The 25901-nt window shown below is 29.2% G+C and overlaps 1 protein-coding gene across 1 annotated transcript; it reads left to right on the top strand.

The window, feature by feature from the left end:
• The first annotated feature begins 1162 nt into the window (after positions 1 to 1162).
• On the top strand, positions 1163 to 5755 carry LOC111027954 (chromobox protein homolog 1-like). Its single transcript, XM_022306473.1, has 3 exons — positions 1163 to 1347; positions 1468 to 1715; positions 5678 to 5755. Exons 1-3 carry the CDS (start codon positions 1339 to 1341, stop codon positions 5679 to 5681), a joined length of 261 nt encoding a protein of 86 aa, XP_022162165.1. The 5' UTR covers positions 1163 to 1338; the 3' UTR covers positions 5682 to 5755.
• Positions 5756 to 25901: the final 20146 nt, after the last annotated feature.

Raw genomic sequence — 25901 nt, 5'->3', positions numbered from 1 at the left:
TTAACAACAGAATATTATTAAGCACCAATGGTTATTTTAAAAGAAAATAAATAACTTTTATAGTAACTGTAGGGCGCTCGAGGTCAAGAATTAAATAATTCAACAATTAATTATTGCACGGCAGCTCGTTTACGCTTTATTGTAAAAAAAAACATCAAAAGCGCACAACAACAAAATAAACATAGGTGCAAGAGACTTAAAGCTTCGCGTCGTGGAACGTCCACACATCGTTATCTTGTCCATGAGCACACACACGCGAAGGGTTCATCGGTTAATACTAATAAGTAATAACTAATGCTACTACTATGAGTACTGTCACTTATTATCACTTATTATCACTTATTATCACTTATTATCACTTATTACTACTTAATGAAGTTATCTTTTAAACTTATGTAATGTAATTTACCAAATACAAAAGGAAGTTAAGAATAATTTAGTTGTAATTTTTAAAGGTAGGCAATTAATTAGTCATGCAATTTAATTACCTGAAAATGTAATATTCGTAACACTTGACTTATACATTGAAAAACTATCTAAATGACTGATATCAACAAATACAATTTAATGACTGAGAGTCCTTCTTACCGTTCCTCAATGAAATGTTTAGAGCAAACACAATTTGTATCGTTGACAATAAAGTTTTTTCTCGGAATAGCTCTCAGCCAATTTTGTAGCAAACCAAGATTTTTGGGGTTGGAAAACTGTGATACATTTTCCTTATTGCTATTGTAGCCTGATATACAACCACCTACACAACACTTTGCCACCATCGCAATAATAATACTATTAAGTCACGAGTTCACTACAAAATAATATTGTCGAAATTCAAAAATTATTTTGTCATGCGTTAAATGTGCTCATGTTATCTTAAGGTGATTATAGTACACTTTGTTGTGTCCTCATCACATCATCACGGTCTACAATAATAAATTGTGGGATACTTGTGGTTCGTACTGTTCGTAGTTCTAGCCGTTTGGACAATTTAACCAATTTTGAGAAAAAATCTTTGGTTTCCCAGTATATACACATTATATAAGCGTAGACTCTGAGACTACTAGCGCCAATAGGTCATCGCGGTCGCCACATAAACCATCAGTCTGTAGTATTAGCATCATAGCGCTGTGCACCAACCTGAGTTGGACATGAACCGAGCCGTAAACCGAACCAGTCGGCAGTCGTCTTTCCGGAACCGTATATCGTGAGAGTCGTCGTCCAGCTACTCTGAATCGGTAGTACCCTACACCAGTTACTACATCAAAAACCAAGCGCACATTATTATATAGGAATACAAATCAAGGTTGTTGTATTTGTACGATACCTGGAACAATAGAAGATATGATGAATGTAAGTACTATATTATTCATTTATAGAAACTTTTATTTCTGTTTCCACGATGAAAATGGTTTGAACACCAAATTCATCTGTTGTGATACCTATTAGTAAATAGACATTTTGTCTTAACAGATTATGGTTAAGCTATTAGTTTTTTTCATCACTCGACCAAATCTGCATCACCGCATTACCGGATTGAATGACGGATTAATTCCCAAGGAGGTTATCGGTCGAAAGAAAATAGGAGGTATTATGTACTTCTTAATGTGGTGGGAGAACAGCCATGAGCTGACATATGTCAAGACTTCTGACGTATGCGAACAGTGTCCACTTCTTGCTATTGTGTATTATGAACGTCAATTCAGAATTCAAGAGTTAAGGTAAAACTAGGTTTTTATACTTCTTATGATTCTTATGATACCACTTATACAATAAAAATATTTTGTTAGTACCTTATAAGTTATTATTAAATATAATAAAGTATATAAGATAATGCTTTAGCTTATATACTATGTACATACAGTGTGATCCATTTAAGACGGTACACAATTAATTAATATTAATCTCTCGCTATCAATAATTTGTAAGAATGGCCCAAATATATTAAACTAGTTGAGTTTCGAATATTTGTTGGAAAGTACCTACTACACATTTCCTTTCAACTTAGACATACCGAGGACTGCCTATACTTTATTTAGATGAAAGGTATGGCAATTTTTTTTACATTTCCTTTTCCTTATAGTTATAAATACAATTTTTAAAAGTCTTATAACTTTTATTTTTAAAAGCAAAAAAAAAAGAACTATAAAAAACATTTTTAACCACACCTTTAGTCTAAATAGATAATAGACAATCTGTTAAAATGGGAAGCAAAATGTGGGCATAGTATAATAGAAATGGCCAAAAATATCAGAGACCCAGCTAGTGTAGTAAATGTGGTTAGAGTTAGAACCTACTACTCTGGTACTTAAGACCCAAGTCTGATGCGCCGGTACAGCAAATTATATTGTTGTTACATTGCCGCGTTACCGGTCCCAGCGTACAATCACCTGACATGCGTATCTACTATTACAAGTAATGAGTAAAATATAGGTACTATGCAGCATCCTCTAAGCAAAAAAACTGTTATCATATTGTTTGTAAATATTTACAAATAATATTTTATAATAAATACGAAGTTTATTATGAAAGCGTATTAAATATTATATTATGCAGATTGTAGGTACGTATGATACGTTTATTATTTTTTATGCATTTTATGCGTTGTTTAAGTGGCCAACCATGATTGGTGCGATTTTTTGGATCTACCTCTGTTCGTTAGGTGGCAATTATCCGCTAGAACTCACTGCGATTTGCTAGGAGGGAGGGAAGGCTGTAGTTGTCTAGACTCGGTAAACTCCAGTGTAGCCACTGAGAACTCGGTCATCAGCCAACAAGCTATCAAACAATGGCCAGTGTAATAATAATACATCAAATTACTTAAGTCACACTTTCTTTTAGTCAACTTCAATATAAAATTAAGTCAGCAGTTAAAAATTGATGTAAAATAATATATATTTACCGATGATATTTCTATATCACTGTATACATATTTTTATTTTAAAATTGCCTATAAGAGATGCATAACCTAGGTACAGTTTCCCAGAACAAGTATGGGAAATGGGGTAAATACTCCAGGAATTTTGAAAAGAGGTTCCAACCACCCCCTCCCCTTTAATTCGGCTTGGGTGTGGGTAGGTGGTACTTTCAAACACGGTTTACCACTGTGATTTAATAAAGGCGTCACTGTCCAGGTACAAGCACAAAAAATACATTAATATACGTATATAATTATACATAATATAATATAATAGGTATGTGTTGTACATAGTAGATAGTATTTAATAGATTTTTTTTAATTGGAACTTATTTAATAATAATAATAGGTGTTTTTGCCAATACAACATTTTACAGTTCAACAGAAATACATAAGTGTAGTGAGTTAATTAACAACACTAAAAAAAATATAATACAAAAAGTATGACAGTAAACAGTTCAGATTAAATTATATTGACTCACTTCTAAAAGCTAAAGCTTGTGCTAAGAAGTAAGTTTCTTATAACATAAAAAAAAATGTTAACAGAAATTACTCAACTATTTCATGAATAACACATACAAATTAAATAATAAAAGAAAGGAACACATTCATAAATAATAGCTAAATGTAACATTATCAAACTGATTATGTTTAATACATAATTTTAAGGAGTTTACATTATTGAAATTAAAAAAAATTTAATTTTTAATTTTTGACACAACAATGTACATTTATAAAAAGGACTCTGAGAGGTTGCAGTCTTATGAAATTTATTAGAATTAAGTTAATTTCTAGTATTATAATTATGCTCAATAGTATTTAAGCAATATCTGTATTTATAAACATTAAACAACTAACAGCAAAGATCTATAGTATAGATTGGATAGGATTTGGACATCTAAGTCAAAATATAACTGATTTGTTGAATAAAAATATGACTTCGAAATAATTACTTTTATTAAACCATTAATAGTTGCCTGTAGAGGAGTTAAAAATAGTCTTTGTAAGTGCCACCCCAAAAGGGCAGTCTATAATAGACCAATGATTACACTAATGACATATATATATTTCTCATATGTTTATTTGTTTATTGAAAAAAAATATATTTTAAGCTCTGAAAGTTTTAACACAATTTCTTGATAGGTTAAACTACTACACAGTATACAGTATATAATATATATTTAAGTTAAACGTATTGGGCTGGGCTGGACCGTATAGGTATTTAAAAGAAATTAATCGGGCCGGGCCGAGCCGGACTGTATATCCAAGTGAAACAAATCGGGCCGGGCCGGGTATCATTAGTAAAATTGTATTTTGGACGGGCTTCAAAAATTAGGCCCGTGAAGGGCTCTAGTGTCTTAATGAAACAGTGCCACAGTTGTGATACTTTAATGCATATATTATTGGGTAACTATCGTCTATCATTAATATTATGCAAATATTATTAATTATTTGGTTTTCAGAGTAAACTACATTGAAGAATGAAGATTATAATAATATGTTGATGTGAGTTAAGATTAGGTATTTATGTTTTAATAAGTAATATGTTAACAAAAGCGGCTACAGTTTGTGTTATATAAATTATAAAGTATAAAAATAATATTTGAAATAAAAATTGGGCTAGGTAGCGAGTGGAGCGAGCTCCTTTTTTTTATATATACTTAAAAGTGTTAAAGTTATAGGGACAGTCATTATTGTGCCCTAGCCAATCAAATATTGAAATGACGCCCCTGAGTTATCATACAATAACCAGAACTAAAGAGAGAGAAAAATAATAAATTATACATCCTATTCGAATAGTTATAGAGAAAAGATATCAGTTTCAGAAGAAACCTTTGAAATACTCCATCTTTAAGGACTAAAATCTCAGCATCAATATTTAACCAAATAAATGAATAACCTTTTTTTTAGCAACAGCTCTTGTTTTCCCATACAATTGACTTTTATACTTAGTAAGATTTGTATTAATATACGGATGTTTTCCTTTTGGCCACTTTGAGTTCATATCTGATAAAACAAGAGTCTTATTGTTTTACAGCTTTTAATCAAAGAGTACGGCATAGTAGGTTGAGAGATTTTAGATACAATTTTCTTTTGACCATTAATCTCAAATGGAACGCAATGAGCTTCTTCGACATTTATAATAGAAACTAGAATTTTAATTAATTTGCTTTACTTGATACAATTTCTTTACACGATTCATCAGGAGATGACAGTATACCTTACATTTTAATTGTAGAATTTAAACTCATTGACTAAGTTGTTTGTTATTGATAACGAGTGTTTCTTTATCTTTAAGCAATTCTTTCATTTCACTTACAATTTTCGTAACTGTTGAATTAAAGTCATCAAATTTAATGCTCACACATTTCACAGACATCCAGTTCTTGGATAGTAGTAGGCGATTGTGATGATTTGATATTTTTATTGTCACAAACCCAACCTATTTTTCAGGTACCACGTTCCCATTTTCTTCTAGAATTGTTCGATAATTTTTTGTGTGCAGCTTCATTAAGGCATTAACGATAAAAGTCAAAATCTTACATTGAGAACAGACAATTTGATCATCAACAAAGTGATATTATCACTGCACTTAGAACAGTTGGACATTTAAAAAATTTAATATTATACCTAAGATAATAATATTATATAGGGTACCTAATGTTAAATAACGATAGGGCGCACAACTGCAGACACTACAACACGCGAACGCGGCTGAAATTAAACTGTTATTTAAAAATAATATTTAATATTTATGTTTTGCAGATGATTACTGTACATTGTCATCGAGATTTCACAACATTTGCTGAGCAAAGACTATATAAAAAAAATAATAAATACACAGCCATCATTTTTATGATACACTGTATTGTAAAAATGTATTTTTTTTTAATTAAATAAATATTTTGGCAGTTGTAAAATGTTCTGTGTTTGTTTTTCCAATTCTAAAAAATCTTCTCATATCTTTATAACATTATTTAATCAATACGTTAAGTCGCATATTTTTAAGTTGACTTATTTAGGTAACTATTAACTTATTTTTGTACATTAATCATTCATCTTAAATGTGACAGTACCTATCAATAAGTTTTAGTTATTGTAAGTTTGAAGTATTTTATGACACGTTTTAAATGGTGAAAACAATACAAATTTATGAGCTCATTTATTATTATTGCGTTCCATCAACGATCTTGCATGGTCTACAATAGTTTTAAAAAAAAATTTGATACTGTAAAATCATAATATTATAGCCTATAGGTATAAATCGTCATATTCACATATACAAATTTTAATTGTAATATAATATCATAGGTATAATATTCGTCGATCACAATCATATTAATTTAATTTTGTCCATATTTATATTTATTGGCCAATATGTTAACATAATCTTTAATCGTGATTTCATTATTATTTTACTATTCTGATTATAATTATTAATTATTATTAGTTTTTTTAAAAAATTTAAAAATATTATCAAAATTAAAAATAAATTTGAAAACCACTAAAAAAATGTTAAAGCAAAAAGTAACATGATTTGAGGTCTGGGACGCAATTCGTTCAAAAAGGTCGGTTTACCTGACTTGGTAGACAATTTGTGTAATATGTATGTAGTTATACAATTGACTTGTTTATTTTAATAATAATAATAACTAATTATTTTTTGACTTTGTCGGAATAGGTTTATGTCTAAAACCTGCTTTGTGATGATGTCCTCTTTAATTAAAAAAAATCTGAGTGAAGATTGAAGAAGTACCTAGTTTCAAAACCAACCCGTAACAAAGATTCCAATTTCACTTTTTTATGTATAGGTATAAGATAGATGTAATATGTTAAAAAGGAATATATCGGTGGGTATATCTCAGTTTCTCAAACTCATTGACATCAGCGTCTAGCAAATGTTTTTGTGCAAAAATTCTTTGTAGATATTTAGGTATTACAAATTTTACATAATGTGTACATTCAGGTAGTATAATAAATCTGATGATCAATAGTCTCTAACTTTCTAAATTTTAAAGTAACTGCAACTCAATGTCACATGTGAGTGTTGCGTACTTAGAGTCCAACTTTTTTTATTAAACAGTTTTTTTTTCAATTAAGGAGGACATCACAAGGCAGGTTTTGGACATACATTTATTCCGATAAAGTCAATAAATAATTCAAAGAAACCTGTAAATTGTATAAATACATACATATCGGTACACACGAATTCAGGTAAACCAACTTTTTTGAACGAATTGCGTCCTGAACGCATACCTATGATAATATTATGATTTCACAGTTTGAATTTTTTCTATAATCTGACATCTTTATTATTTCAATATCACTTTAGGAATCACTTAACTACAGATAAAAAGGTAACATGAATTGCGTCCGCAATTCGTTCAAAAAGATTCGTTTACCTGTTTTGGTACGCAATTCGTTCCATAAATATTATATTGTGCGGCACGGCGCGGTGGTCGCGGGTTTCCAGCTACCTGTAACCAGACCTTTTTGTCCGTCAGATACATACAAAACAACCAGATAGGCGACTACGGGATAATATTGAAGGTAACAGTCATAATATATTAATATGGCATCAACAGGTTGCCATATTGCATGGTAATAAACATATTGATAATATACATGTAGGGGGAAGAAGTGGCAGAGTGGATAACGCGTCGGTTGCAACGCGCACCGTTGCCGATTCGAACCCCTGTCACGGTCGGCACTTCTCTCCGGGCAGTCACGGTATGTGGGGGGAGAGGTCACCATCCCCCACCCCCACACGGGCACGGCAAAAACCTGCTTGTGTCCACTAGAAATTCTGCCAAACAAACACACACGTGTTCCATAACCCTACAATCACAAATCCCTACAATACCACAACCTACAGTTATAATGGCCTCAGTTGCCGAAGCTAAAAAAAAAAATTAAAAATATATATACATGTATTCGTAATATAGACATATTATATCGTAATAAATATGTATGGGTATCTTATCTATTGAGTTATCCTGTAAGCATTACCCTGTTGCCATAATTCGTCAACATGGCCTCACGACTTCAACGTTAATGCGAGAATATAATATGCAGTCTGCTATCTAGTTGTTTTACATGTCTATGGTTAAATATTATAATATTATGTACGATATCGGCGTGTAGATATGAATGAATTGTTCCGAAAAGATTATTTATTTATGTAGGGGTGCTGCGGGAGAAATGCGAAAGCTGCCGTCGTCGGTACCATACGGTAAAAAAAAAATATTATAGAGGAACACCGTACACTGGGTCAATATATAAGTGAAGGTACAATTTTATATTATTATCATAGAATAATTTAAATAAAAAAACGTATCCAGTCGACATGGAAAGAAATATATAATATACATACGTTTACACACGCTCTTTATCCTGTAAACAGCAACGCATTGGAATTTAGAATTATTTTATAGTATGCTTGGGTACACGACGATAATGCTGTATTGCAGTCGTACTTCGGTTATAGTGCAATAACATTATATTTATCGTCACAGTATCTTTATTTGTGGAATGTGGATACAAGGTCCAGGACATAGTGTGTCGATCCCTTCTTCGAGGAGGCCATACAATGGGTACAAGACAAGTATAAATTTTTTTTTTTTTTTAATTGATCCTGAGCCCGGCAACTGTGGCCATTAGCTATTAGTAGGTACTGTAGGTTTTTGTATTGGTGGTTTGTAGGTTTTTGGAACGGTAGGGGGAACACGTGTGTGTAGTATAAATTATATGGCTGGTTTCCCGGTATTTATGGCTTTAGTAGTATAGTCTATAGGTACCCAGTCCTCGGTCGTTCATATTATATTAGTATTCAATATAATATATGTTCAAACCCTCTTAAGGCACGTACAATCTGCGCGTCGATTGTGGGAGGCGATTTTAAGTGAATATTATTAGAGGCTGAATTTTAACCTTAGCTAGACATTTCAACAGTATAAAATATAAATGTATAAAATAACTACTCTACGACGGTACCTACATCTAAATGCTGCACCTTCTACGGTCGTTTATTTTGTTTTACAATATTAAGTATATACTCAAAGATCTCAGTTTGTATGATACAAGTGGTATAAAATGATTGTATACATGTGATATAATAAAAATATTATTGAATATCATTAGAATATAAATTTGGTATTTAAGAATATATTTTTATATGAATTGTAATTGCAATATTTTTAATTAAAAATATTACTTGTCATTACAATAGCAGGTATATTAGAATTGCTTGGATCGATGAATATTAGTTACCTCCAAAAATGTACGAATTGGCCCATTCTTGTCGTAAATAAAAATGTTAATAAACACTAGTTGCCTTCGATGAGGTTAGTTTCCCCCCTAGGAAGAACTTCGTACTAAAATTATAAATATTTAGAATTATTAAAAAAATGTTTTATTATTATTATAAAATTATCAGTCTTAAATATATATAATATTTTAATATCTTATACATACATACATTATAATATTATATTATACTGTATATTAAACATATATAACACACGTATAGTGTATACATAATATATTATTGTGTAATAACGTTATATATACTCTATCCATCAAGAGAAATCGACGGTTCTGAGCATAGACGCACACTGGGTCTTACTTGGGAGTGCTAAAATGTTTTATCTCAAAGTGACCAGTGGGGCCGCCCCCCCCCCCCACATGGTTATACACACCTGTCATAAATTAATTTAATTTTAAATAAAATTATAAATTACTACGTTAAAAAAAATCGGAGTAGTGAACCAGACTTTCAATAAAGAATCTTTTTTTGGCCGATATACTACAGCGAATATTATACATTCTTTGACTAACAAAGCATACAATCAGGGTCATAAATATTCTCACTACTTTCTTCATTTTTGTTGTATTCGATTTAAATATACTAAACATATTTAAACAGGAAATATAATATGTCCGTGGCATGAGTGCATTACCAATACTAACTGGAATAAACTCATTATTATAAACTCAAATATGGACTTTAAACAATATTTATGACTCAAAATAATTGTGGGGTGCTAATTAAGGACTTGGGGTGCTAAGTACCCCTTGGCACCCCCGTATGCTCGCCAATAGTTCTGAGCATCCCTCCGCGTCACTCTTCTATGGAAACTGATTCACCTATGGCAGGGCGTGTCGAGTGGGGAAACGAGGTTTGGTCGGTGTGCTGTAGAGTTAAGAAATATCAGTTTAACACTCTAAAATATATTAAATACATTTATACAAATAGTAGCAATACAATTATAAAAACGATAATAATACAAAAATGTATTAATAAAAAAAAAATGTGATAATATTATATACATTTATAAATATACTATATTATAAAAGTAATGAGTGGTATGCATGGTTCATAAACTGTTAGTATATGTAGTAGTTACAATAATATTGCTATAATATCATTTTTGTTGTTATTACTTATTTAATATCAAGTGATTGCTCGCTATTATTTTAGGTCACAAAAATGTCAAATTTGGTTGATAATTTATACAAAATTATAAGGACAATTATAGGTTACCGACTCATTTCATTGAACTAATTAGAAATATTGCATTGAGCATATCAATTTTCAGAATATACTTGACGGGCCGATGAATAGTAGTCAAAATTATTATAACTAATCTAAAACAACAGCTAACTGAACTAAATAGCGAAAATAGTCATGCAAATACATGCTTACTGCACAAACAATTTGTAATATTTTAAATGTGGAAGAATCACTGACATGTGTACGTACTGTCTGAACGAAATAATATAAGATTTTCGTTGACTGCGGCGCCAGTCGCCAGTACCACCTTACAAAACGTATAGAAACACAATAAATTATATTATTATATGGCATATGGCATACGTGTTCAGTATACTCTGGTCGAGATCTCAGATAAACCGACCCTCTCAGCGGGGGATGACGCAGTCAAAACGTGTGCGTGAGTATGTGTGTATGTGTACCCAGACCAAACACAAATCGCACAATACATTGTACAGAAATACAGAAACTGTGTATGTGCATTGTGCAATGTGTATTTAAAATCTCCAGTAAAAATGTTTGTTAGAAATTTCAAAATTATATTTTGACTGTTTCACCAATATAACACAAATTATAACAACGATAATTCACATACCGATTTAGAAAATGTGAGATTTCTAAAAGCTTAAACTAGAATTTCAAACATTCCAGCCTTTAACACAAATCCTTATCACCTTATCAATTTTTCGATTTTTAACCAAATATGTGACACCTGTTGTGAACAGGAGTGACTTTTATAAGTAACTTTCATGACATTCTCGTCTCCTTTCAACACCACTCACTCGAAGAGAGTCTCACAAGCACTTGAACTTCACTATTAAGTTTCCGATGACAGCTAGTATAATATAATTCAATATTCTTATGTTCTACAATTTGGAACGTTGGCCAAATTTCAATGGCATGTCTAAACTAATTAAAATATTTTTCTTTAAATATTTCATAATATTTTATATGTAATATTTCATAAGATAAAAGTTAGCAAACCAACGAGTAATTAAATGTATATAGTAATTATTGCTTACCTTCTTTTACTCTCAGTAAAAATGCTTTTTCCGGGGGAGGGGGCAAGCAATTATATTTTTGAAACTTTTTTTTTAAATTTTGGCTTTTGACTCGAAAAGGCTCCCCACCCCTGCTATATATTGTGACAGTGCAAGGTCACCTTGTCGCAACCGGTATGGAGGTATTATTGCTACGCCGGGTACCTGTCTTTTCCTCCTGCCGCACGACGCGCTTCGGTCAATGGCGGACTGTGGCGACGCAGCGCCGGCACTGACGTCCGGCCGTTCCCCCACCAAACCGGGTTGTCTTTTCTCGTGCACAAGGTCATGCACACAAACCTCCCTTGCGCACTGATCGCATTATTCCATTAGTGTCATAACTCATAAGTTGTAGTTCATAATTAAATAAAGTGCTATTCTTACATAACTGTGTGTTAATCTGTCCATCAACTGGTCACCGCATTGTCACCAACACCGCACAAGTCGTGTGATTAGAGCACAGTTGGTAGAATAAAAACATAAGGACCAGCAAGGTAAGTCGATATTATTACGTTGTATACACTACTCACCACGGATCGATCCCACGGGTACAGTACTAGGTATGAGCTAAGAGGTAGGATACAGTTCTCCCGGGGTCGGGCGGAACAAATAAATAGGCCCTCTTTTCTTGTCTCACAAAAATTATTTTCTATTGTTAGTTATAGATAAAAAAAAAATGGTGATTATGAAAATAAAAAAATTTCACGATTTTAATTTGTTGAAAACACATCAAATGAATTTTTACTCTATAAATAATAATAAAAAAAATATTTATATAATTAATAAATCAAAAATTTGACTTGGGTTTCTGTATTATATATTATGTACTTAAGAGGGATCCGCACTCGCATGTGTTTTCTTCGTCTTACAAGTACTTAACATACCAAATTTACGCTCAACATACCACATTTATTACCGATAGTTTAAAAATTAAATTGAATAGACCTAATATGATCAATCATACTAAGTCTTCTTAATTGTGACTTTTATACACGAGATTATAAATTGAAATAATTATTAAAAACCAAAAAGTAATTTTTAACGACACCTGTTAACCAGGACAGAATTTAGTCCTGAATCTTTTCGAAAATAATATTATGTTATTACTTGGACTTAATTCACCTTGAATGTTATTTTTTTTTTTACTCAATTTATGTAGCCCCAATATTCACTCAATTATTTGGGGCTCAGCTTACTACTCCCAACTACCATTACTCGGCCGGGAACACACATACAATATATTTTATGTAACTTGTCATAGTTCAGTCGATTGGTATTTGCAAATGGCAGAACCAGGACAAGCAGCCCTGGAGTCACGGGCAACCAATGATGAGGAATTCCAACTGGTAGCGGTCGAGGTTCCAAGACCAATACCCGAAGTACTTCGAATAATTTATGGCCAGGTTTCATGGATGCGGTTCAATTTTCAAAGATTGGCTAGATGGGCCATATGGGAGATGTTGATGATGAGTACGTGGAGGTGGTGTAGACCGTCTCTGACACAAGTGGATAAGGAAACCCAGACTGATTCCGGCTCCACAAAAAATACGACCCAAACGGAACAAATCACACAGGGCATTGACAGAGGTTTGGCAGTTTGGGCTCAAACCGCAGACCCGACACTAGTCTTTGACCACCCACTCGTACAGGTGGCATTAGATAGGGGTATCGTAGCTCCCGTCACCCGGAACCTCCCGGACGAGAAACGAAATCCCAAACGCCCACATCTGCGGACTTGCGAGATGCTGACGAATTTCAGTCTGAAGCAGTCAAAAACATTCCGAGAGGATCCGCTACTGCCAGACTTAGGCAGATGGGACAACGGCCAGTAGGACGAGCAAAAGTCGGGGGTTAATCACGACGTGTTGACGGAAGAGGAAATTCTATTGGCCAGCTATACAAGCCTGCCGGAGTCCGACGACGAGGGTTTGTAGGCATGCCGACGGAGTACGAGGAGAGTGTCACGGCCGATATCACTTTTGATATCGATCACTACGGCATTTTCGGTCGGTCGACGGGCTGTTAATTAACATTCTGTGGACGGTCTCAGCACCTATAAACCAATTGAGACTCCTGATAGGTCCACATCAATTTCCATGCGTTATTTTATGTTATATTATTATACTATATTTTGTCCATTGTACAGTTTTTTTTAACTATTTCGCTAAGTTAATATTACTTAATGGGCTTTAAAATGCATTTTAAAATACACATTTAATTAATGATTCATTATAAAATAACAAGCAATTTGCTCATGTTAATTGTATATAATTATTAATAGGGAAGTAAAAAAATGCAAATAAGTACCAATTATTTTATGACAGTACCTAAATGCATTTCAATAACTTAAGCAATTATAAATTAATAACAAGTAAGCCCAAGAAATAAATATTTTTAGTACAGTTTCTTCCAAAATATTAATACCCAGATAAAATAAATGTAAAAGTATCAAATAAGCGGGTTTTGAATTTCATAATTATTTTTTATGAGTATGGTTGTATTTAACTATTTCTATAAAAACTTCTAGGAGGTACCTAATGATTATATAATATTATTATTTTATTATGTATTAATTGTATTTAAGTTTAAATCATCAATATTTAAATGCAACACTAATTAAAAACACAACTAAATTCATGAGATCATATTAATAATATCATATTACCTATATGATAGGTATGATAACTTGCAATCTACTTACTAATAATTGCCAACTAGTGTAATAAATTATAATTTTAAATCTAGATGTTATGTTATTAAGTAGCTATAACTGAAATATGTATAATAATTATTTACCTATTTTTATTTTCTAGATACATAAAATATTGTGTTGTGTGATAATACTTGTGTTCAATCCGATCATGAATATATTAGTATACTAATCATAATACCCTATTTAATACAACTTTAAATACCTACTCTTGATATATCTATGATATTCAAATTAATCCTAGTTTACTTCTTGCTAATCTGTTGAATAAAATGACAGTAATAATAATAATTACATAAAATATTATTCACAACAAACACAAACAAGTTATTGTGAACTTAGGTCATTTAATTTTAATAGATATGTTATTTGGTAATATTTTCTTTATTAAAAATATTGATTCGTCAAGTGATTTAGTATTGGATTAATACATTGTACACACCAACTTGTTTGTGTTTGTTGTTTAATCCTAAACTTAAGACATTGGCAAGTAAGAAATTGTATAAACCTATGTTTGTAGGAACTTTAATATTCTACTATAAAATAAACTGTTTGATTTCATACTCATATATAACTTTAATTTTTGTTGGTTAATTAATTAATTAATTTACCTTTGTGACACCAACTCCAGAGGCAGGTCTAAGATTGATTTATTTCCATTGATCATACCACAATCGAACAGTTCAATACTTGGGATTTTTGGAAGCATTTACCAACTGTTCAAAGTGTGGCCCATATTCTAATTCAATTTTAGATACGTGCATTGAAGAAGATTCAGTAATACCAATGATTAATTGTTCAAATTAATTAACATATAATTTTTTATTACAAATATTATTGTTTATATGATAATAATAATATATTATAAATAAGAAGTTGTAGTTATACTGTTATAGTTATTATAGTTAGGTACTAACACTTTGTAGGTATCTACTGTAAATGTCAAATATATTATAATAAAATAAATGAATACCTACCTATACCTACCTACTACTTACTAGATACTTAATTTAATATACCTAACTAAATCGGCTAACTTCATGTCAATTAAAAACAATTCAACATAATTGTTATTCTTTTAATCAATGATAAAAAATAATGAATAATTATAACACTTAACTTACTTACCTAAACCATCATTAAAGTAGTCTTAAATTTGTTTTTTTACATTATCATCAGGCGTAGGTCCTAAGAATAATAATGCTATGGCAGTACAAATTGAATGGTTATGCTCATTAATTTTTTTGATTGTCGACAATATATCTTAAACAAAACTAAAAATTAACTAAGTAGGTATTATAGAAATGAGTTATGACATATATGATAATATATATGTAATATTTTCAATAGATAATTAATTTACCTTAACTTAGGAAATAGGAATCTTTTGTTTTAGTATTTGCATTAGTTAATTTAATTTAAATATCAATCTTAAATACACATCCACATTTTTTAGATTTTCCTTTTCTGTTAAAGGCTTTATCGACCTACTTTATTGGCACCACTATGATGACATAATATGTATATATTTTTTTGTACTTACGTTTTTTTCTCAAAATACATTGTTGTTACAAAATATGTCTTATTTTTAATAATTTATAAATTACTAATTAATTAATCTAATAATGGTATTAACATTAACTATGTACATAACTATTGTTTCAACTAATAATACTGCTTTATTTAGTATAATAATATACTTAGGTATAATTAAAGATTACTAACTTACTGAATAACGTATCTATTAGATTTAAATGACTTTAATACACACCAACTTGTTTGTGTTTGTTGAGAATAATTATTAATATCTACCACCTGAAATGGCTTCCGAATAATATAATTTCCTGGTTAGAGTGCCAACTTCACTCACTGCAATACTCCCACCTCCCACAATAACGTTTATTATTATTTAGTATTTATAGGTACACAATGAAATTTTCTAAGTATTTAAGAATAAATATGATTATTATAAACCACAAACCTATTTATACCGTTCCACGGTACATCGGTATTGTCTTTATAATCTTTATAATAGTTTATAATTAATTATTAATTTTTATTATTAATTATCCTATATAATAATGTTATGACTTGTTTTTGGTAACTTAAAATTTTATCAACCTAAATAACCTGACCATTAATATAAATATATAGAGGGTGCCACTGGAAGACCTGTCAAATGAAATAATTTTTATTTAATATTTTGTAACTAATTATTTTTATCTATAATTTATTGACACTAGCGCTTAAATACTAAAAATTAAAAAAATTCAAATCTGATGTAAATTTTTATAGTAAAATTGAATAAAGCCAATTTGCAAAGCTGGTTTTTAGAAAATTGAAATTGAAAAAACATTCATTTAAGTCATGTAGCTTATTTTTTTAAATAAAGTTGATCCGGTTGTAAAAAAAATTTGAAATTTGAAAATTGTGAACTTCAGTTTTTTTTATCAATGTACTTGTAAAAATGTAAAATTGTTTTTAAAAAGTTATTAAATTTAAATGTCTTACTTCAAAAGATGTTGACATTTAAAAAAATCATGTAATTCAAACTACCTGACCTCTGAATATTGGTTGTATTTACAACAAAAGCTATTTAATTTGTCAAGTATTCCTGTTACCTACACTTTGTATAGCCAAGTATAAGATGTTTTGACTGATTCAGTGTCTTCACGGACATTCATCTTTCATCAGAGATTTATTCATTATATAATATGTTTAATAATATTTAAATACTTTTAATTCAAATTTAACACATAAATTTAAGTGACTGAATCAAAAATAAGATACACTCAAATATAGGTACTCAATATCTACTATACTCGAGAGTGACTTCCAAGATTTGAAACTTTGCATTTTACAAGCAAGGATAATGTTTCAATAACCAATTGTAATATATATATATAAATATATAAATACCTACTAATAATTAATAAAAAATATTTGCTATAAAAATTTCTATATTTAAAATTGATGAAAAAAACTTACAATAGTTTATATTATATTTTATAAAATGGCCTAACAATATGAATGCTCTGTCAAGAATAATAATGCTCTGTGATACTACTCTAAAATCCAACTTCCACGGCTTTCTATGCTAGCCGTGAAAATATTCAGCATTTGTCTGGAATTGCAGTCACAACTATTCTTTCCGGGTAGTCGCTGGTTTGTAACTATTATCAGTGAGGCGGCTCGTAGGTTTTTGATAAAGTAGTGCACATCCAAAATATATATGACCAATATAATATTATTATATTGTTGAAAATAATTCGCTATAAATATTCGCTTATAGATATAACGATTGAGGATCTGATATTTTTGAAAATTTAAAAACCTTAAAATATGGCGACCAGTTGATGGTTGTGATGGTTAAGAGTTTAACATTACCTTGGAAACAAGTACTTGGTTTCTTTATAGTAAGTGGTTCAGTTACAGGAGATCAACTCAAGTGAACAATAGAGTATATACACAGTGTTGGGGAGTAACTTAACTTAAGTTCCAAGTTACTGTAACGAAATTACTTTTTAAGTAATTTTATGGTAATTTAATTACATTTTATTGTAAGTAATTTATATGTAATTTAAGTTACTTTTTTGTAGTAATTTTTACTAAATTACTCGTTACTTTTTTTTTGGATTAATACATTTCTAGAACGTAGGTATTGATAAAGAGTGTAAATATTAAAATATATCATATACCTAATTATTATAATTTATAAGTAGAATTTTCTGAACTTGTGATACTAAAATACTTTTGTTATTATAGCTATTGACTATTTGACGATAATATGTACAACAATTTATTTAAGTTAATTTCGGTAAATAACAACAATTTTGAAGTAAAGTGTAACCTTTGTGTAAATTCTAAAATGTACTCTACTTCTACTAAGAGTAACTGCTTTACCCTCAAGTGCTTCTGTTGAACGTTTGTTTAGCATAGCAGGAGATATATGCACTAAAAAGCGACCGAAAATTACTGACAGTAATTTTGAAAACGCACTGTTGTTTAAAATAAATTTGAAAAATAAAAATTAAATATTTTATGTGCAGCAAAATTAGTATTAATTGTTAATAATTTCATATTGTTGATTGTCATTATATAGTTTGTGTATTGTCATATAGACAAAATAGTTATTAAGCTCCAGTGATATGAAAAAAAAAAGTAACTTCTATTGTAATTGAGTTACTTTTAAAACTCAAAAGTAATGTAACTTGACAAAATGAAAAAAAAGTAACTTAAAAATAATTTAGTTACAATTTTGATTAGTAATTAGTAATGTAATTTAATTACCCAAAATAAGTAACTTCCCCAACACTGTATATACATATGGTATAACAAAATTAAATGAAGGTGGTTTTATCTAAAAGTGGTTATTTGCGATCAAGGATTAAATAATATAAAAATGAGAAAATTATTTAATGTTTCAAAAGAAAAACTTTTCAGAACATACAACAATGAAAATGTATTTTTTATGCATAATTCTCCATATTCACTTACATCAGTGGGAAACAATTTAAAAACCAATATTTTTGAAAGTGAGAATGAATTATATAGTTAGAGAGATATAGAGTTATAGAAGGTTTTTATAAAAATGATTGTAATAATAAACCAAGATTAGCAAGCAAATAAAAAAAATTAATTTGGATCTACCCCATGGGCGGATAGGCGGCCCATCGGGAAATCGGGATTTTTCCGGTAGGCCCTCATCGATATTATACACAGAGGCTCCAATCCCAAGACACTAAAAAAAAAAATTATTATTATAATAATATAAAAGTACATTTTTATAATACTGACTGGCGCCCAGATGGCTGTACAGTATTAATGCGTACTTGTGTTTTGTAATATATATTGTATACTCCATTAGGGCCTAGGGACCTCTGTATAAATTCGTCGATACCCACATGGCCGTGTAAATACATATCTCTTTTGTGTAGGTACTATTGTGCTAAAACTAAATATAATATAATGTATAAAATGTAAGTATAAATAAATATAATCGATGTTCGAATAACAAAAATAAACAACCATAATAATAATTAATTTTTCGATTAGATAAATTTTTAAACCTATGTATTAATTAAAAAGTTCAATGATTCATTCAACCAGTATAAATTTTCAAAAAATAAAAACTATAAAAAAGTATTTCACGTTTGAGCACAATGTTTATTAAAATGAGATAAATTATTATAATTAGATATTATAAACTGTTTTAAGCACTGATATTATAATTTCACATTTTAATTCATGTTGTATAACAATCTCGAGGGCAATGGATAGCAAATAATTCACCAGTTTGTATATGCCAGTGTCCTGTATTATCGTATAGGTATAGTATTTGTTATTTCATGAGGGATTTATAGTATATAGATTTATAGACCTATTTAATTTAATTTTACAAAAACATATTATTGGGACGATGAAAATACACTGAGATAATAATTTCACAATTTCGGACATTTTATCAAATAAATAAAAAAATTATCTTGATTTTTATGAAATATTGAAATCATAAAGTATATCTAAACTGTGAAGAATATCAAGTTGGCGAGGGTCTTTTCTGTTTTCACATAGTTAACACTAAGTCACTAACCACAAAAATTTATTTTATTTTTAACCATATACAATAACAGCTGTCGATTACGCAGACTACAATCAACAAGTTACAGTTGCTCTAAGAGCTGTGTAATCTAACCATATTTAATATTCCAATAACAAAAAAAACCTTGCAGTCGCGTGGCCACGCAGAATATAGAAAGTACAATTTCCAACAAATATTAGAAAATAAAATATGGAACTTGTTTAAGTTCAGCCATAAATAAAATATATGTATTGAAATCAACAATAAAAATGAAAAAAATGTATTGTAATTTTAAAAAAATATTTCTTTATTTAATAATATTTTGTATATAAAACTTAAATTTAAAAGATGTTTTATAGTTATATATTTTAAAAAAATACTACAAAGGAGGCGAAAACTCTGAAATATTTTTTAAGATAGTTTTTAATTACACTGACTACAATCTGCAAGATACAGTTGTCATCTGAGGGCTGTGTAATCTAACCATATTTACTGTTAAAATAATAAAATAAATATTGCAGTAACTCAACTTTTCTACCAAGGTCAAATTAGGTTTTTATGAACGTTTGAAGTTGAAATGTTTACAGCATTAGACATACACTCGATTTCTTAAGTAGCGATTTTCTTATTTTGTTGTAATTAAAAAAACGAATAATTGTAGATACTTGAAATGTTCACCATCATGTATTTATTTTAGCAATTCATATACTTGATAAAATTTTCAAAATTTTCAAAATATTTTTTTTGTTTTGTTTAAGCTGTTGACGGAAATTTTCAATTTTCAATTTTCATTTTTTTTTTGTTTTTTTTTTTCTATAAATGTCAATAAAATTGTATTTATTGGATCAAAAAGCAAACAAATTTAATAAAAGGCTCCTGGTATATTGTTTCATTATCTGTGGAAATTTATTAAAATATATTTGCATGTTTTTTTTTATAAGCATTTAGAGTTCAAATTTTGACAACATTTATCAAATTAATAATTGAAAAATGTTTTTGTAGTTAAAAATATATAAAATTTTCAATTTGTATAGCTTAAGATTGAAAATTAAAAATAAGGTTTCACACACATTAGCAGTTTTTCCGTAACTAAAAAATCTAAGAAATGTATAAATACAGTTATTTTTTACAGATATTTTATGTTCAAATGTGGATAAACTTACATAGTAACAGAATAATGATTTTTTTCATTTTGTTGTAATTTAGTTCTAAAACAGCCCAATTTTACATAAATATATAATATATTAAATATTTTTCTAGCATCATTGATTATTTAAGAATAATATTAATTCAACTTGCCGGGTACCGTATTAATAATAAACGACAACAATATAAAATATCCTATCCATCTCCCCTCAAAATCGTTTTTCGTATACAATGGTATTATATCGTTGAATTCAAATTGTATAAACCATCCATTGCACTGACCTTCTATATACCTAATGTAGAGTAGAGCGACATCCATCACTTACCGCTTTTTTTGTATTGGTTTGAATGAAGTATGTAATAGGTAATATAATAATGAAAGCCAGCAACTAATAAATGGTAAAATACTTAACCTGCTTCTGATATAAAAGTTAGTTATTTGCCAAAATATTTCTTAAAACGGGTCATCATGAGCTAAATACGATAATTTTAGGAACAATATATAACGGCACCCTAATACAACCATATGGTGGGGGGGGATAAGAAACAAGTACCCTTTCGGAGTTATAATATGTAAGATGTAAGAGTAAGGATTCCTTTCGTTGTCCAGCATTCACTATCTTTCCTCTATGATTATTTTTAAAAATGTAAAAGTTAATTTTAATCCGACTAATGTTAAGTTATTTGGATATTATTATTTTGTCGACTTCAATTAAAACATCAACAATCTACAGGGGGGAAGGAGTAACATAGAAAATAAGAGATCTCCTGAAATGTTACTGTCACGATTATAAAATGTTGGGAACCACTGCATGTGTAATTCTTGCGTTTTATACCATACAATAATAATTATAATGTTAAATAGGTATACGTTGCCTATTTAATGGAAAGTTAAAAAAATAAATAAAACTGGTGTTCACCGACAAATAGAGAATAATATTATTCTTGTTATATTATATTAGTTGTTACTAAACAAATAATTAATTTTAAACATTATTTATTTTGTGGCGAAGGAGTGCGGAGCTCTCTTATAAAAGAAATCGAGAAGTTATATTTTATTTCATTTATTGTTCAACGTTCACATTAAATTTATCATTTTCTTACAATAAATCAAAATGATTTTTTTTAAGCAATTTATCATAACGCTTACATTTATAGTACTTTCAGTTTTGGTTATGCCTGTAGTTACGAATACAGAACAAGATTACCTACTTACGCGTAAGAATTAATTTATTGATTTACAATGATTGAATGTCATATTAAAAGTTTAATTTCTAATAATTTACGTACATTTTTATTTAAAGTGGTAACACGATATTTTAATATCAAAATGAAAAGAACCATTTACATTGTTCTGGTGCAATCTTATTATTTATATTATATTAATATTTTAGTTATTCAACAATGTTTTGGGATTGTTCTTATGGAATAAAATAAAATGGTATCACTATTATCATTCAAATATTTAGGATTGTCAATGGATATTAATCTGAAATGGTTAGAATACACAAAGAATATTAAAAAGAAAATAAGGAGCTTAACTGTTTTATTTTAAAAAATTCGATTTCTTCATAAATTAATTTTAAGACAAATTTACGTAGCAATGTGTAATTCAATTCCATTATACGGCGTAACATATTGGGAATGCATTAATAAAACAGGCATAAATACATTGTATATTTAGTACCTAGAAAAATATCATAAAAATAGAGTACTTCCAACCCTTAAAATACCCTTCAGAGGCATTATTCAATCATACAAATATATTATTTCCTTATAAATTATACATTAGACAAATTTTAGTAAAATCCATACAAACCCACACACTCAATGGTACAGAAATAATAAACAGAAGAACAGGAAAATAAAATATTAAACAGTCATATGCCATTATCAACAAGTTCAAAAAATTCCCCGAATTACACTGCGAAAACTATACAATAAAATAATTAGTGAACTTGATGATAATGTGTGAAAATATATGTCTGAATAAAATATCTTATCCATGTATTGTAACGTTGTTGTATCAGTAGTACATATCAGTTATTATTAATGCAATTTATTGTAATTAAAATAAATATATACATACACATCTTGCACGTCAGCCAGTGATCAATTTAGAGCAGTGTTTCCCAACTTTTTTCATTATAGGGCCCCCTTGTAAATGTACTAAAATCTCATCCCCCCCCCCCACCTTAAATTAGAGTTTAGGCGAATTTTATTTTTGCAAGCGGTACAAATAAAACATACAAAATAACTACATGTTATACAATATAAAACTATTTACTTTTATTATTTTCATTATTTTAAAAATGTATTTTAAATCAACTTACGAAGTAATAATATTAAGTATGAGAAAAAAATATTGAATATAAAAACAAAAATATTTACATCAAGTATAAATAATATCTCGGTCTATCGACTCTATCGTTATACCTAATATATAATTATTATCAATTCCCAATAATCTGGAAACTAATATAGTGTTTTCAATATAACACATTGTATTATAACCATGATTTAAGATAGACAGGTTGCGCAACGCTCTATACAAAACCACATTTTTGTTGAAGCCCAATGTTTCCAATACAGAAACAGCTGTTCCATACTGTGAGAATTACAGTTAACGCTCCAGCGGTTAAATAGCAAACTATTCTATTTTATATCATTTTCACTTATCAATATTCTTTACATTATTGGCCCGCCAATTTTTGATTTGGAACATGATTTAAGATATTTANCAGACCTGAGCCCCCTTATAAAAATAATTTTAATAGTCATGTTTTGAGTAAAAAAAGTTAAAAATAAACAACAAATATTGATATTAATATTAATATTACAAATTTATTTTAAAATAAAATGTATTTTTTATAAAATATTTTGATTAATAGGCCAATTTTAATGTGATGGGTGGGCTTGTTTTTTTTCATCACAAAGTTTGGTGAAACGAGGAGAGATATTTGATAAAGCTACTTTCAATTTTTTGCTGACATCTTAATTTTTCTGTCCTACCAATGCAATGTCGATTTTTAAAATTGTCTTGCCCCCCCCCCTCCCGGAGGGTCGCGCTATACACATTGAGAACCTCTGGGTTATTGGAATCGCAATTTAAAACCAAGTAAGGAAAATATAGTTATAGCTACACACAAAATATAATAATAAAAATAATAATATTCGCATACAATCATATATTATTGCTTTTCAAACGTCTAAGACTCTAAAATCTAAAAGTCTAAAGAGTGTTCCAGAAATGTTAGAATTCCAAAATTGTTTATGATTTCTAATAGTTTAAAATACAATTTTGGAAAAGAAAAATATTGCTTGTTAATATGTAAATTAATTAACAAACTTTAAAACAAAAAAATGTTAGAGATCAATGAAATTAAAAACTTAAAAATTCATACCGTAATCTGAAAAATAAAAAAACATATTACAAACCAGTAACCTTGTCATTTATTTAAAGGTATATAAAACAATGTCAAAAATCGTTTATTACCTTGCGCTGTAAAATAATCATAAAAATTATAAATTTAATTATTAACCATATAGTTTGTCAACAAGTACCTATTAAATTAAAGGTCCAAGAAGACGAAACAATAGTTTAGAGGTACCTACCGTCAAATATTAACACAATTATTTTTGTTACACACATTTTTAATTGCATTCTTTACAATACTAACAATACTATTTACAATACGTATTTAATTATAGTGTATCAGAAGATAAGATAGAAAAGTTACATGATATATACCTCTCACTAACATAGTTGTGTCAAAAAAGAAAAATTGTATATATTTTCAATGAATTGTTGATTATAGTTGTTATACGGGGGCCCGAAAGACTTAAAATATAACGAGCAAGAGACCGAGTGTTTGACATGCTTGGTTTATATTCACAAATGGACTGGGGTTTTCAGATTTAAGATGGAAATTATTGTTTATGAGTGTTTGCTCGATTAGATAATGTGAGATAAGGTGTTCAGATAAGATAACAACATGCGTAAAATCGTCACATTTGTGGTTTCGAATAAAAAAATTTTACCTTTTAACAAATATGAGAGTTCAATGTATATTTGTAACTAATAGAGATACTCAAAAACGCCTTAACTGATTATGTGAAAATTTCAAATTGTTCTTGGAGTTATCACTTATCAGGAAAGTAAAGTTTAGAGAGTTATGAACCACGTTTGGTGCTTATTTCCAATGCTCCATAAGTCGGTTTGTACAACTAAAATTGGATGTTGGTTCATCTGCTAGTAATAATCGCAAAAAACAACTGGACCATTTTTATTAAAAGTTTTATTTATAGATAATACTGTAAAACTTGGAGGGTGTTTATAGTTTATTTATTCAACTCCTATATGTTGCTTAACACCAAGCAAGAGAAGAAAATTTGGGAAAATTCTTAACTCAAAAATATAAGAGAATTTTAAAATATTTTACAGATCAAAAACCTGTATTAGAAATATGCGACTTTAAAAATCTCATTAATTCTAATTCATCATTGCGAGAAGAAAAAATAAAAAATATGAAAAGTAAATTAGATGTATTAATTGAAGAGGGCAATTGGGACTGTGAGGACTTATTTTTAGAACATGATTATTCCAAAAGTTCAGTTTTTGAATGTGTTGTGTACTATTTAGGAGGGTAAAAAATACTCTTTAAATAATTAAATAACAAGTAAATAACTGATATTTTTTTTTATCTCGTAGGTATTTAGCTAAGCGGCTATGTAAAAAATCCAAATGCGAGTTATGCATTAAAAGTATAAAAAATGATACTGGCAACAAAGGAAGGGAATCAGAATTAGTCAATCTTAAAAATAGAGGGTTTTTAATTTATCCAAACAACAACTTATTCAAAATATTACAAGTTCTAGAGACCTGTTTTTGTAAGCATGCAAGTTCAGTTGATGTGTTTGAAAATACTTATAACGAATTCTTACTGCATGTTACAAATTTA

Source organism: Myzus persicae, unplaced genomic scaffold (genome assembly GCF_001856785.1).
Source record: "Myzus persicae strain clone G006 unplaced genomic scaffold, MPER_G0061.0, whole genome shotgun sequence".
In the NCBI taxonomy this organism is placed as follows: Eukaryota; Metazoa; Arthropoda; class Insecta; order Hemiptera; family Aphididae; genus Myzus; species Myzus persicae.
This window is presented reverse-complemented; position numbering and strand designations above follow the sequence as displayed.